At 52.0% G+C, this 11167-nt stretch overlaps 2 protein-coding genes across 5 annotated transcripts in view; both read right to left on the reverse strand.

The window, feature by feature from the left end:
- Positions 1-2411, reverse strand: part of SLC35A2 (solute carrier family 35 member A2) — an 8699-nt gene extending 6288 nt beyond the window's left edge. For 2 of the 4 annotated variants that reach the window (XM_007450888.1, XM_007450886.1), the window contains exons 1-2: positions 2321-2411; positions 630-812 (exon numbers count right to left, since the gene is read on the reverse strand). In XM_007450888.1, the coding sequence (XP_007450950.1) occupies positions 630-812; positions 2321-2411 (274 nt within the window). Of the gene's footprint in view, positions 1-629; positions 813-1050; positions 1119-2082; positions 2108-2320 lie in introns of all 4 variants that reach the window. The other 2 variants (XM_007450885.1, XM_007450887.1) reach the window with 2 other exon arrangements.
- A 1434-nt stretch (positions 2412-3845) lies between these two features.
- Positions 3846-9229, reverse strand: PIM2 (Pim-2 proto-oncogene, serine/threonine kinase). Its single transcript, XM_007450889.1, has 6 exons — positions 8877-9229; positions 8632-8741; positions 7884-7934; positions 5629-6001; positions 5014-5190; positions 3846-4916 (listed from the first exon to the last, which is right to left on the reverse strand). The coding sequence occupies exons 1-6, from the start codon at positions 8935-8937 to the stop codon at positions 4753-4755; spliced, it is 936 nt and encodes a 311-aa protein (XP_007450951.1). The 5' UTR covers positions 8938-9229; the 3' UTR covers positions 3846-4752.
- Positions 9230-11167: the final 1938 nt, after the last annotated feature.

An 11167-nucleotide genomic window follows, 5' to 3' on the forward strand; every position in this document is an offset into this window, starting at 1 on the left:
GCCCCAGGCATTTTCAGAGACACAGAGATAACCCCCCACCCAAACCCTCCACGGGGGAGCGGGTACGTAAACACACACACACACACACACACATATATATATATATATATATATCAAGGTGCAGGAGTAGGTAAACAGACACATAGATTGGTAGTGAGTGGATAATCACTGATGCTGTTTAATGGCAGAGTGGCCATGAGTTGATCATTGCTGAATCTCGGTGATGGGACACGGATATTTTACCATTTTATTATTTTCTCTGATTTTGTGTTTGAAATTCTCCATAATGAAAAGTTAGAGAGAAATCAATAAATCATCATGTAAGGGTCACCTGCTACCTTATGGGCACAGACTGTCTCATTCCTTCAGTGTTTACTGGCCAGCTCCTGGGTAGTTAGGGGTATAAACATGTGGATGCAACTACTCATAGCTGGAGGTACAAGGCAGCCAAGCCACACTTACACAGTCCCCAGGCATTTTCAGAGACACAGAGATAATCCCCCAACCAAACCCTCCACGTGGGAGCGGGTACGTAAACACACACACACACACACACACATACACACACACTGCCACCCACCGACTCCAATGCAGCCCCCCTCCCTGAAGCCCCCCTCCCTGGCTCATACCCCTCTTCTGTGCGAAGAGCAGCAGCAGGCAAGTGAGACCTTTGAGCACTTCAGCCATGACCACAGCAGTGGTGGCAAAGAAGCGGTCCCCAGGCAATGTGCGGGCATAGCGGATGCTGAGGATGAGGGAGGCATTCTGGACCACCAGCACAGCTAGGGATATGTATTTGAGGCGCCGGTGAGCTGTGGGGAATGGAAGGAGTAAGGGGGAAGAAGGGATCAAAAGCTGCTGTGGCATAACCACACTACCACCCTCCCCTCTCCTTTCTCGACCAGGATCCTCCTAGCCACCGCTACTTCCTCCTTCTGCCTGCCTATCCTGACCCAACGTGAGTCTCATCCCTGCCAGCTTCCACTGCCTCAGCCACAGGCAGGAAGAGCCAGAAAGGGAGAAGTGGGCCTCTCCCTGTCCAGCCCATACCTGGAATCCTTGCTGAGGTGGCAGGAAATGGGTGGGGCAGGTCCTGGACACCCACCTCAGCCCTCTCTCTCCCTCCCCTGAGTGAGAAGCAACCCTGCCCTGGGCAGAATACCAACTGCATCCTCGACATTTATTGAGTGCTTACTGCGTGCCTATCACTGGGATAAGGGATTTATATGGATCACCTCAACAGACCCCTACATGGCTCTGATCTCTGAAGGAACTATCAGTGTTCCCATTTTATGGATGAACAACCAAAGATTTATATGAAATGATGGTTCTATTTAGTGAAGGATTGTCTCATGTGAAAAATGATACCCTATTACAAGGAATGAGACCACTGTATAAGGCATGTCCATCCCTTAAGGAACGTTCTCTCATCTAAATTATTCTATTCCCTTACACTCAGAATGGTCTCTCCAACCCCTCCCGCCTATGACTGATTCCTCCCTGCCCCAGAATGGTCTAACAAATATAAGAAATGATTCCCTCACTGCCCAAAGGATTGAACCCCATGTAGTAAATGGTTACTCCACTAAGAATGGTCTGGGTCCCTTAACGATATAAGGAAATATTTCCCTATACACCAATCATCCTCCCACCACCGCATACCCCCACCCAAGGAATTATCCCTTGTCCTGCTCACACTCACAATGAACTCTCCCCGTTATAAGGAATGGCCTGGCACCCTCAGGACGTCCTTTCTCCGCCATATAAGGAAGGCCCCTCCCACTGCAACATACAATGAACTATCTCCATCTGGAAGGGACCCCCAGAACTGTCTTCTCCCTATGTCCTATAGGACATCCCTATCCTCAAAACATTCTAAGTCATATAAGGAAGAACCTGCCCCACCCTAACTCACAATACCCCTGTCCCTTTACAAGGAAGAAACCACCTCCCTCAGAACAGCTCCTCCCTTCTGTAAGGAAGAACTCTCCCGCTCCCTGAATGGTCTCTCCCTTGTATAAGGACGGACCCCCACACACACTCAGAATGGTCTTAGTGGTCTTAGCCTCCTCAAAAGGAAACACCCGCCTCCAACTCAGAATGGTCTCTACTCCCCACTTGCAGAAGGGACCTCCCCATCACCCTCAGAATGGTCTCTTCCCCGCCCCCAAAACACACGTCCTCCTCCCACCCCCCACTCCCCACACATAGGTTGGTCCGTACGGGATGCTCCCTCTCGCCTCAGTGAGGAACCTTTCTGACCCCCCAGCGATCCCACCCCCCGGCCCGCCGCCGACTGCTCAGCCACAGCCTGTCTCACCCGCAGTCGGGGTCCCAGGCTCCAATGTCCCTGCAGAGACCGCCCCAGGCCCGGCCGCCGCGGGGGAACCGCCGGACCCCACCGCTGCCATGTTGGCATCTGCCTGGCCCGTCCCCTCGGCAACAGTAAGCCACTTCCGTGTCCGTTACTTCCGCTTCCGGGACCCCGGTGTGGGGAATGGGGCGAGCGAGAAGCTTCCCAGAGTGGTGGCTCTCCTCGTTCGTTCCTGAACGCTAGTCTAAGAGCGGCCTCAGGATTTCCAAATTCCGTTGAGATCCGGAGACAGGGCACGCAGCCGGCTCACTCTCCCACTTCTTTACAGAGCCTCTTTAGCTCACTCCCGTTACTAAACCCGCCCTCATCTTCTTTGACCCCGCTTTCCATATCGCCCGCCCATTCTGTCTCCTCGTCTCTTTGGTTCCGGTGTCCGTCTCCTGTCTCGGCTCTTTATTGCCACCTTCTGATGGCACCGCCCTTTCTGCATCAAAACTCCTGGGTCCTTCCGGGTTGGACTTTAGTTCTCCCTTCTGCCGGCGAGGCCAACCCCCGCCCCCTGGAGAGACAGCGGGTATCTGGGAGGGAAGTGAGACTTTGAGGGAACAGGGCAGGTGAGGGTCAGGCAGGTAAGCGAGCAGATAAAGGCAGGGCAGTTGAGGATATACTAGTGAAATGGCACAGGAGAGTTCAGACTGAGAAGGGAGGACAAGTGAGTCACCATTAAGAATGGAAAAGTGAGAAGGGGGTAGGTAAGCCAGCAGGTGAGAGGTTTACAGGTTAGTTGTTTTTTGGGTTTTTTTTTTTGCCACGCTGCCTGGCTTGCATGATCTTAGTTCCTCGACCAGGGTTTGAACCCGGGCCACCGCAGTTAGGACTAGCACCTAGTCCTAACCACTGGACAGCCAGGAAATTCCCTAGGTTAGCTGTTGAAAGCAGGGCAAGAGAAGGTACAGCTGAGGTCGGGACAAGTGCAACTATGATAAAATAGGGCAGGGCAGGTTAAGTCAAGAGTTGAGGAAGTTGAAGTGAGCGGGATGAACAGGTAAGAAGACAAGGAAGAGGTGAAAAAGGTAGGGGCAAAACAGGTGACTCCACCTTGGACGTTATTAGAAAACAAGGAAGGGCTAGGAAGATTCCTGTCAGCGCTCAACCCCCACCCTGCCCTCACCAAGCCCCAGAAAGGGCTTTTCTTCTCCCATGGGGAAGGTATTTCCTCCCCTGGGGTTGGGGGAAAGGAGTTTTTTCTGCCTCTGAGCTGACCATCTTTGATTTGGGAGTGTGTCCCAGACATCTTCAATGTCTACGGTATCTCCAAAGCAGCCCTTCTGCACATACGGGGTGCTACATAAGAGCTGAGGGGAAAATCAAGTTTTTCTTTCACCTTAAATGAACCCATAAAAGATCTTCAGGATGGCACCACAAGACTGAGGCTTCCCGTGGGCAGAGAGGTCCAATGCATCTCCCTCTTGGCTCAGCATTCAACAGATGCTCCACGAATGCCTCACCACATCTACAAATGGCCAGTCGCTTCTGATTCTATTACATTTATTAAATAGTGGGTTTCCACACATGGCTTTTTAAATAATCCAGGCGGGGGAGAAGGAAGAGGAAGATACAGTTGGAGCTCTCCTTCCCCAATACATGAGTATTTACATTTCAGCAACTGGACAACCCTGGCTCAGAAGGAGGCAGCAAGAATCAAGAAAAGGTGGAGGGTGGGGCCCTAGGAGAACAAACAAGACATTTCCCTCACCCCATCCCCCAAAAAACCATCCACCCCATCCTAGTGGACCTAGTGTCCATCTCCCATCCCCTCCCAAATCATGAAAGTGGGGTTTCTCCTCACCAGAATAAGAGCACTTGGGATAACAGAGTAGGGTCCCCTCACACACACACACACACAAAAGCCCTGGGACAACAATAGGGCTTACCTCCCCCAGAATAAACAATGCTGGGCTGAGGTAGGCAAGCAGCTTGACTGAATATGGGACCCTAGGCTAGGGGAAAGTGTCCCTTTGCTAAAATAAGAGCCGCTGGGGTATTGGAAGGAAAGCACCCTTGCCCAAGTCAGAGCATTTAAACTAAGTTTGTGTGGTGGTAGCAGGAGGTGCCAGTGTAGGGGTTACTGCTCATCAGAATAAGAGCCCTGCAGGCTCAGAATGTAATTTCAACCAAATAAACACCCTTAGCAAAACAAGTAGCAAAGAAGGACCCCCTCCAGAATAACAGAGCATACGTTCTGGAAGGCTCCTTAGCAGGATTGGGATAGGGACTAGGTAAACTTGGCTTATGTCTTCTGACACCTGATCCCCAATCTCTGACCCTAGTAACACTGGATTTTTAATGACCTGTAAAACCAGATCAACAGATGTCCATCTATCCCTGTGGCGTGGCCATGGGATGGCTATTCCAACTAATGGGGGCCCTGGCCAGGACTAGGGCAGTAGGGACCAGGCCAAAGGGGTGGAACTCCCTTTGGGAGTGTTGAGGGATGCATCCTCGGCTGGTGTCTGCATCCAGGGGTCCAGCAGGATCTCCTCCAGTGTGGGTCGGGCAGAGGGTTTGGGAGCCAGGCACCGGCGGATTAGGGCACAACAATCTGCAGATCAGAAGCACGCAGGAGATTAGCAGTGAGTTGGGGGCACCAATCCCTGGGAGGGATGAAGTCTGGTGGGCTAGGGCGGGTGGGGCCTCACCTGGGGAGACGTGGGCAGGGAAGTGGAGCTCAGCCTCCAGAATCTCCTGGTCTCTCTCAAAGGGAATGTCCCCACATACCATGTCATAGAGGAGGATACCCAGTGACCAGACAGTGGCTGGGAGTGCGTGGTACTGATGACGAGAGATCCACTCCGGGGGGCTGTACACCCTTGTCCCTGCACATAAGCCACATGTTAGACCATTCTCTGATAATGCCCTTCTCCCATCCCACCCTCCCCAGGAAGTATGGTTGCTTCACTAGAATTAAGAGAACTCACTGTATGAGCAGGGTCCCCTCACCAGAAATAGAAGCTCAATGGAATAAAAGCACTTAAAAGGTACAGTAGGACCTCCTTACCAGAAAAAGAAGACTCAGGATAATAGCAGGATCCCATCAACAGAATAAGAGCCCAGAACAAGATCAGGGCACTGTCAGAAGATGGACTTATTAGAGGGCAAGGCTTGAAAGCCCCTAAAATTAAAACTCAAGAACCTTATAAAGGTGTACTATAGATCAAGGGTTACAGGATACCCCAGCACTGGAGGGCAAATGTCAAGAGACCAAAAAGATAAAAGGTGAAAACTCCCCCCACAGAGATTTAGGGAAGCCTTACCATCAAAGTCACTGTAGGGTTCATCATGAAGCAGGGCGCCAGAACCAAAATCAATGAGTTTGGCACAGCCCCGGCGGAGGTCCATCAGGATGTTCTCATCCTTGATGTCACGATGGACAACTCCACGGGCATGGCAGTGCCGAACAGCTGCCACTACCTGGGCAAAGAGACAGCGGCTTCGGCCTTCACCCAACGGGCCCTGCTCTGTGATGTAGTCAAAGAGATCCTGGGCAGGCAGAGGCCGCTCAAGGACCAGCATGAAGCCCTCTGGTGTCTCGAACCAGTCAAGCAGGCGGATCACACCAGGGTGTCCACCACCTGCACCCACCTTCCATAGCAGTGCCACTTCCAGTGGGCATGTGACTGAGTCTGACTGGGTGGGGGGAAGCAGGGAGAGAAAAGAGAATACAGACATCAGGCTAGCAGCTTTGAGGCTGACTTCTCGCCTGAACTTAAATCATAGCTCCTCAGCCTCCTGACTGTGTGGCCTTGAGCAACCTGCTTCCTTCCCTGGGCCTCAGTTCTCTCATCTTAAGGGCTTAAACTCACATAGCCATTGGGAAGGTGATTCAAGCTTAAGGCTATGGGGTGGGGAGGGATAAATTGGGAGATTGGGATTGACATGTTAACACTACTATATATAAAATAGATAACTAATACGGACCTACTGTATAGCACAGGGAACTCAATACTCTGTAATGACCTATATTGGGAAAGAATCTAAAAAAAGTAAAAGTGGATATATGTATATTTATAACTGATTCACTTTGCTGTACAGCAGAAACTAACACAACATTGTGAATCAACTATATTCCAATAAAATTTAATTTTAAAAAAGCCAAAGCCTTTGCACATCTGGCATGTAATAGGAGCTCAGTTCTTTTTTTTTTTTTTTGGCCACTTGCAGGATCCTAGTTCCCCAACCAGGGACTGAACCTGGGCCACAGCAGTGAAAGTGCCGAATCTCAACCACTGGACCACCAGGGAATTCCCTCAGGAAATGTTTGAGGAATAAATGAAGGTGGTTCTTAACAAAAGGCCTTCAGCAGAAGCAAGTGATAAACACTATTATGTAGTAATTTATCTGTTTTGTCCACTGACATCTGTAAAGAGACTAGAATATAGAATAGTACCTTACACACAGTGTTGCTTGATAAATGTTAAAAATGTTTTAAATAGATAAAAGCACTTTATAGCATAGAATCTGACACAGTTAGCACTCAATAAATACTATTATTGTGTGATGGTTTGCTTTGTTCATTGCCATAGCTCAAACACTAGAACAATGCTTGGTAACAGGGCAGAGCTCAATACATAGTTGTTAAATAGGTGAAAGCAATTAGTAGAAAAGGACTAGCCCAAAAAGAGCTCTCAATAAATGTAATATTTTGCCAAGTGCCTAGAATTGTACCTGGCACGTTCTAGGTGCTAATATACAGTTGTTAAATAGCTAAAAGTGATTAACTGCAAAGGAACTGGCACAAAGTAAGAACTCAATAGTGTCATTATGTGATATTTTGTCACTGTCACCAAGCATCTAGAACCGTGTTGAATGAAAGTACTTGGTGGAACTTGGAACACAGTAAGCTTTTACGATGAAGCAAAGTCTGAGGCATACTGTCGGTGCTCAATAAAACGCATACATGTTACTGGTCACAAAACCCGCTCCACTCTCAAATCCTTGCGCGGGCACTCGGACTGCCAGAAGCAGCCTTCCTGCCTGACCTGGGGCCCTCTGCCGGTCAGTGCACTGACTTGCACAGCCGCAGACAGGCTTTCTCACGGTGATGAAAATTCCGCTACTGCGCAGGGGCACCTTCTCCCTCTGGGTCCCGCAGCCTGCTCAGGCGCAGTTTCCCCAGAGCCCGCCAGGGGGCGCTCCCGCCCCTACAACTTGCCCAGACCCGCCCTGTTGTCCGTTAGCGCTCTAAAGGCAGAAGAGAAGCAGCCACCGTCACCATGGCAACCAATGACCTCTGCCCCTCTTTCCTCACCAGCATGCCCGGCGGGCAGCCCTTGAGGCAATGTTTGGAGGCTGAGAAAGGAGGGTGGGAGGGGAGAATCCAGGGCTCTAGGGGAACTGGGGTGAGTCAGAACTGTATGGAGGTGTGGATATCACCACAGGGGAGTAAACATGGGCTGGTAGGAGTGTTCTCACCGTTACAGGGCCCAAGGAGTTATACAAACCATAGAAAGGCGAAATCCATCGTCAGAGATGGCGTCGCCAGGTCAAAAAGGACTGCAAAGATACTCACCCAGGGGGACCAGCCCAGCACGCGATTCCGGGGGATCACTTTGATGGCCACCTGAAGAAGCGGGCTGAGGTGAGGGGGCCAGCACATGACCCTCAGACCTCTCCCGGTCTGGACCCTCACCCTAGTTTTTCTGGTCCCAACCAACCACTCCACACCACAACCCCAAATGAGCTGGTGCTTCTTCCCTGCGCTCCACGTCTCCAAAACCAAGTACACCTCTCCCACCATCTTTGGCCCTGGGCTCTTCCTTCTCAAGGCTTCAGGACCCCTCACTCCACGTGACGAGTTCTGAATTTCCTAACACCCCAAACCCTCGATCTTCCCATCCAGCCCCAGGACACCCCAACCCTGTAGGGGGAGTCCTGGTTCTCACGGCTCCACCCTGGATACCTGCCTCCAAAATCCCAAAAATCTCAACTCTAGGTCCCCACCTTCCCACATATATACATCTCTCCTGGATCGCAAGGTCTAGAGTCCTCACGACCCGCCACTCTCCAGTCTCACTCCCTGGACTTCCAGAATCCTTGCCCTGAAACACCCCCTTCCCCCACATACCCACCTGGACCGCCACACACACACACACACGCGCGCGCGCACTCAAGACACCCTCAGCAACCCGGATCCCGGCCCTTATGACCCTACCACTCGCACACTGTAGGCTCATTCCCTGCTCAATTAGCATCCCAGCCCCGGGGCTCCCGCCGCTGCCACACACACCTGGCCCTCCCAAGACCCTCGTGGTGGATACCTGGAGTCGGTCTGTGACGCGATGTCCTGCGAAGACGGTGCCAAAGCCCCCCTTACCCAGGAGGGGGCCAAGTCGGTACTCGGCCTCGAACGCTTCCCGATCCTTGCCTCCTACGCAGGCGGAGGCGAGGAAGTCAGGGTGGCGGCGTGCTGAGGCCGGCCGCGAACCTCTCCCCCTCCCCCCGCGCCGCCCTCAACCACTTCAGCCCGCCCGGCCTGGTCGCGCGGTAGGGGAGCCTCTCTCACCTGGCGGCGGCGTGGGGGTCATGGGGGCCACCGGGAGCCCCTGCAGAGGCTTAGTCAACATGGAGGAGGAGCTGCGCAGATTGAGCCCGCTGAGCCCGCAAGGCGTGGACGCCCCGGGCAGCGAGGCCGGGGAACCAGGACTGGGGGGCGCCAGGGTGGAAGGTAAGGAAACTGGTGGCCCCGAAGAGCCGGCAAACAGCACAACCTTAAGATTCGCCGCGCGCGCCAGCCCCGACGCTACTGAGACAGGGCACTAGCTTCCCGAGAGAGTCGCCCCGGGCGACGGCCCCGCCCACTTGGCTTTGATCAATCCGGACGCAGCACCTGCTGTACCCCAGCCAATCGGAGCCAGTCCTTATTTGCATGCCACCCTCAACGTTTCAAGTACCCTCTTATGCAAATACATGCCCGGATCTTCCGCGGGGGCGGGGTCTGCATACAAATGAGGGGGTGCGTGCGAAGAGGAAACTGCTTTTGGGAATCCCTTTTGCAGCAAGCGCTTTTGTTTTGGTTGTTGCGCGGAGTTGTTTTTATATATGTGTCTGTATGTGTATATATAAACAAAAAAAAACTGCACCGCCTCCTTTCCTAGGAAGTTGGTTGGCCGCCGCTGCCTCGAGATTAGCGCGGAGTTAACGCCAGGCCTTCTAAGGGTTCTAAGAATCCTGGCCTGTGGTTATCCAGGACGCTGTCTCCGGAAGGGTGCTCCTCAAACCAGGACCAGAGCCCTCTAGGCGCCCGGCGGCCTCCGCCCGGAAACTGAAGCCGGGGATCCTGGAAGAACCTGTTCAGCTGTCAGGGAGGGCTAACCTCCCTGACAACCACCTCAGGGGAAGCGCTGGTCCAAGGCACCGTTCCCATGCCCTGAGGCCATGGCCTGTGGGGTGTTTGTGGAACCCTTAACGTAGACAGACCTGGCTAGACCCAGCCATGAACCCAGTCAGCAGTTCTAGAATCTGGAATGGCGGGGGCGGGGCTTCTTGGGGTTGGGAGCAAGCCAGAGTGGTGGTGGCTTGGGGTGTGCTTCTGGATGAGAGACAGGGGCTACGAGGGCTCGGGGAGGTAGTAAAATACCCTCAGTCACAAATTTGGGAAAAATAGGCCTCATGCTGCAAACGGACAGACATGCACTCCAAAGACACACACACAAAAGCAGCATGTGAGAAATACACAAACACATACGGCCAGACACATTCACATGAACTTGTCCTAGACACACATGTACATATGTACTGTCACACAGAGGGTGAAATCTACTGTCAGGCAGGCATGCTGCCAGAAAATTATGTCCCAGAATGACACCAGAGATGCACTGTTACAGAAAGGCACTCCAGATAGATTCACATAGACCTACACTGCCATGTGACAAAGACACAGAAATGTCCTGTCAGATATACCGCCAAAACTTGTCACAAAGATACTGGCACCATCAGACATACAGTGTCACAGAAAGACTTGTACTGTCCCAGAAATGAGACCCAGAGTCTGTCACAGGAAGACACACAGATGCTCAAGACACACATGCACTGCTCCAAAGGCAGGCATATACTTATGTGATAGAGCCACAGATAGGCAGTGTCACAAAAACAGACATGGACTGACCCAGTCACAGACACACACACACACACACACACCAGCAGACATGCAGTGTTGTCACTGAAACTGTCCAGAAATAGCTACCCAGAATCTGTCACAGGAATACAAACGGACATCCACCCTATCAGAAAGAAACCACAGATGCACTGTCACAGACAGACCCACACAGACATGCACTTGTCTCAGAAACAGACACAAACTGTCAGAGATAGAGTTCCACACTCAGTCACCATCTGACACACCTGGAGATAAGCCCTTGTCACACACACTAGAGAAAGACACTGTGAGATGCACAGAGACTTGGACTCACCACAGTCTCTCACACACACACAAACGCCCAAAAAGCAAATACACACATGTACTCTCCCTTATTCATCCAACATTTATTAGGGGTCTACTGTAAGCCTGCAAGGTCCTAGAGGGGGTGCAGATATTAAGAGATACACAGATAAGTCAGGCATCATAGCCCTTGCCCAGGAAGTTGATAGTACAGTTACTGGGAAAGGAGTAAAGACATATTTGTAGATAGAGGTGAGAATGTGGACGGGGTCACACAGGACTTCTCAGGAGACCCTCTACCCATCTTGAAAGACAAGGTTGGAGGCTTGGGACAGAGGAAAGGCAAATTCCAGGCAGAGGCCACGGAAAACTGGACAGAGCGGCAAGATGAAGTAGGCAGGGGCCAAATGGTGCGG

The sequence above is a fragment of the Lipotes vexillifer genome, unplaced genomic scaffold, assembly GCF_000442215.2.
Source record: "Lipotes vexillifer unplaced genomic scaffold, Lipotes_vexillifer_v1.1 scaffold129, whole genome shotgun sequence".
In the NCBI taxonomy this organism is placed as follows: domain Eukaryota; kingdom Metazoa; phylum Chordata; class Mammalia; order Artiodactyla; family Lipotidae; genus Lipotes; species Lipotes vexillifer.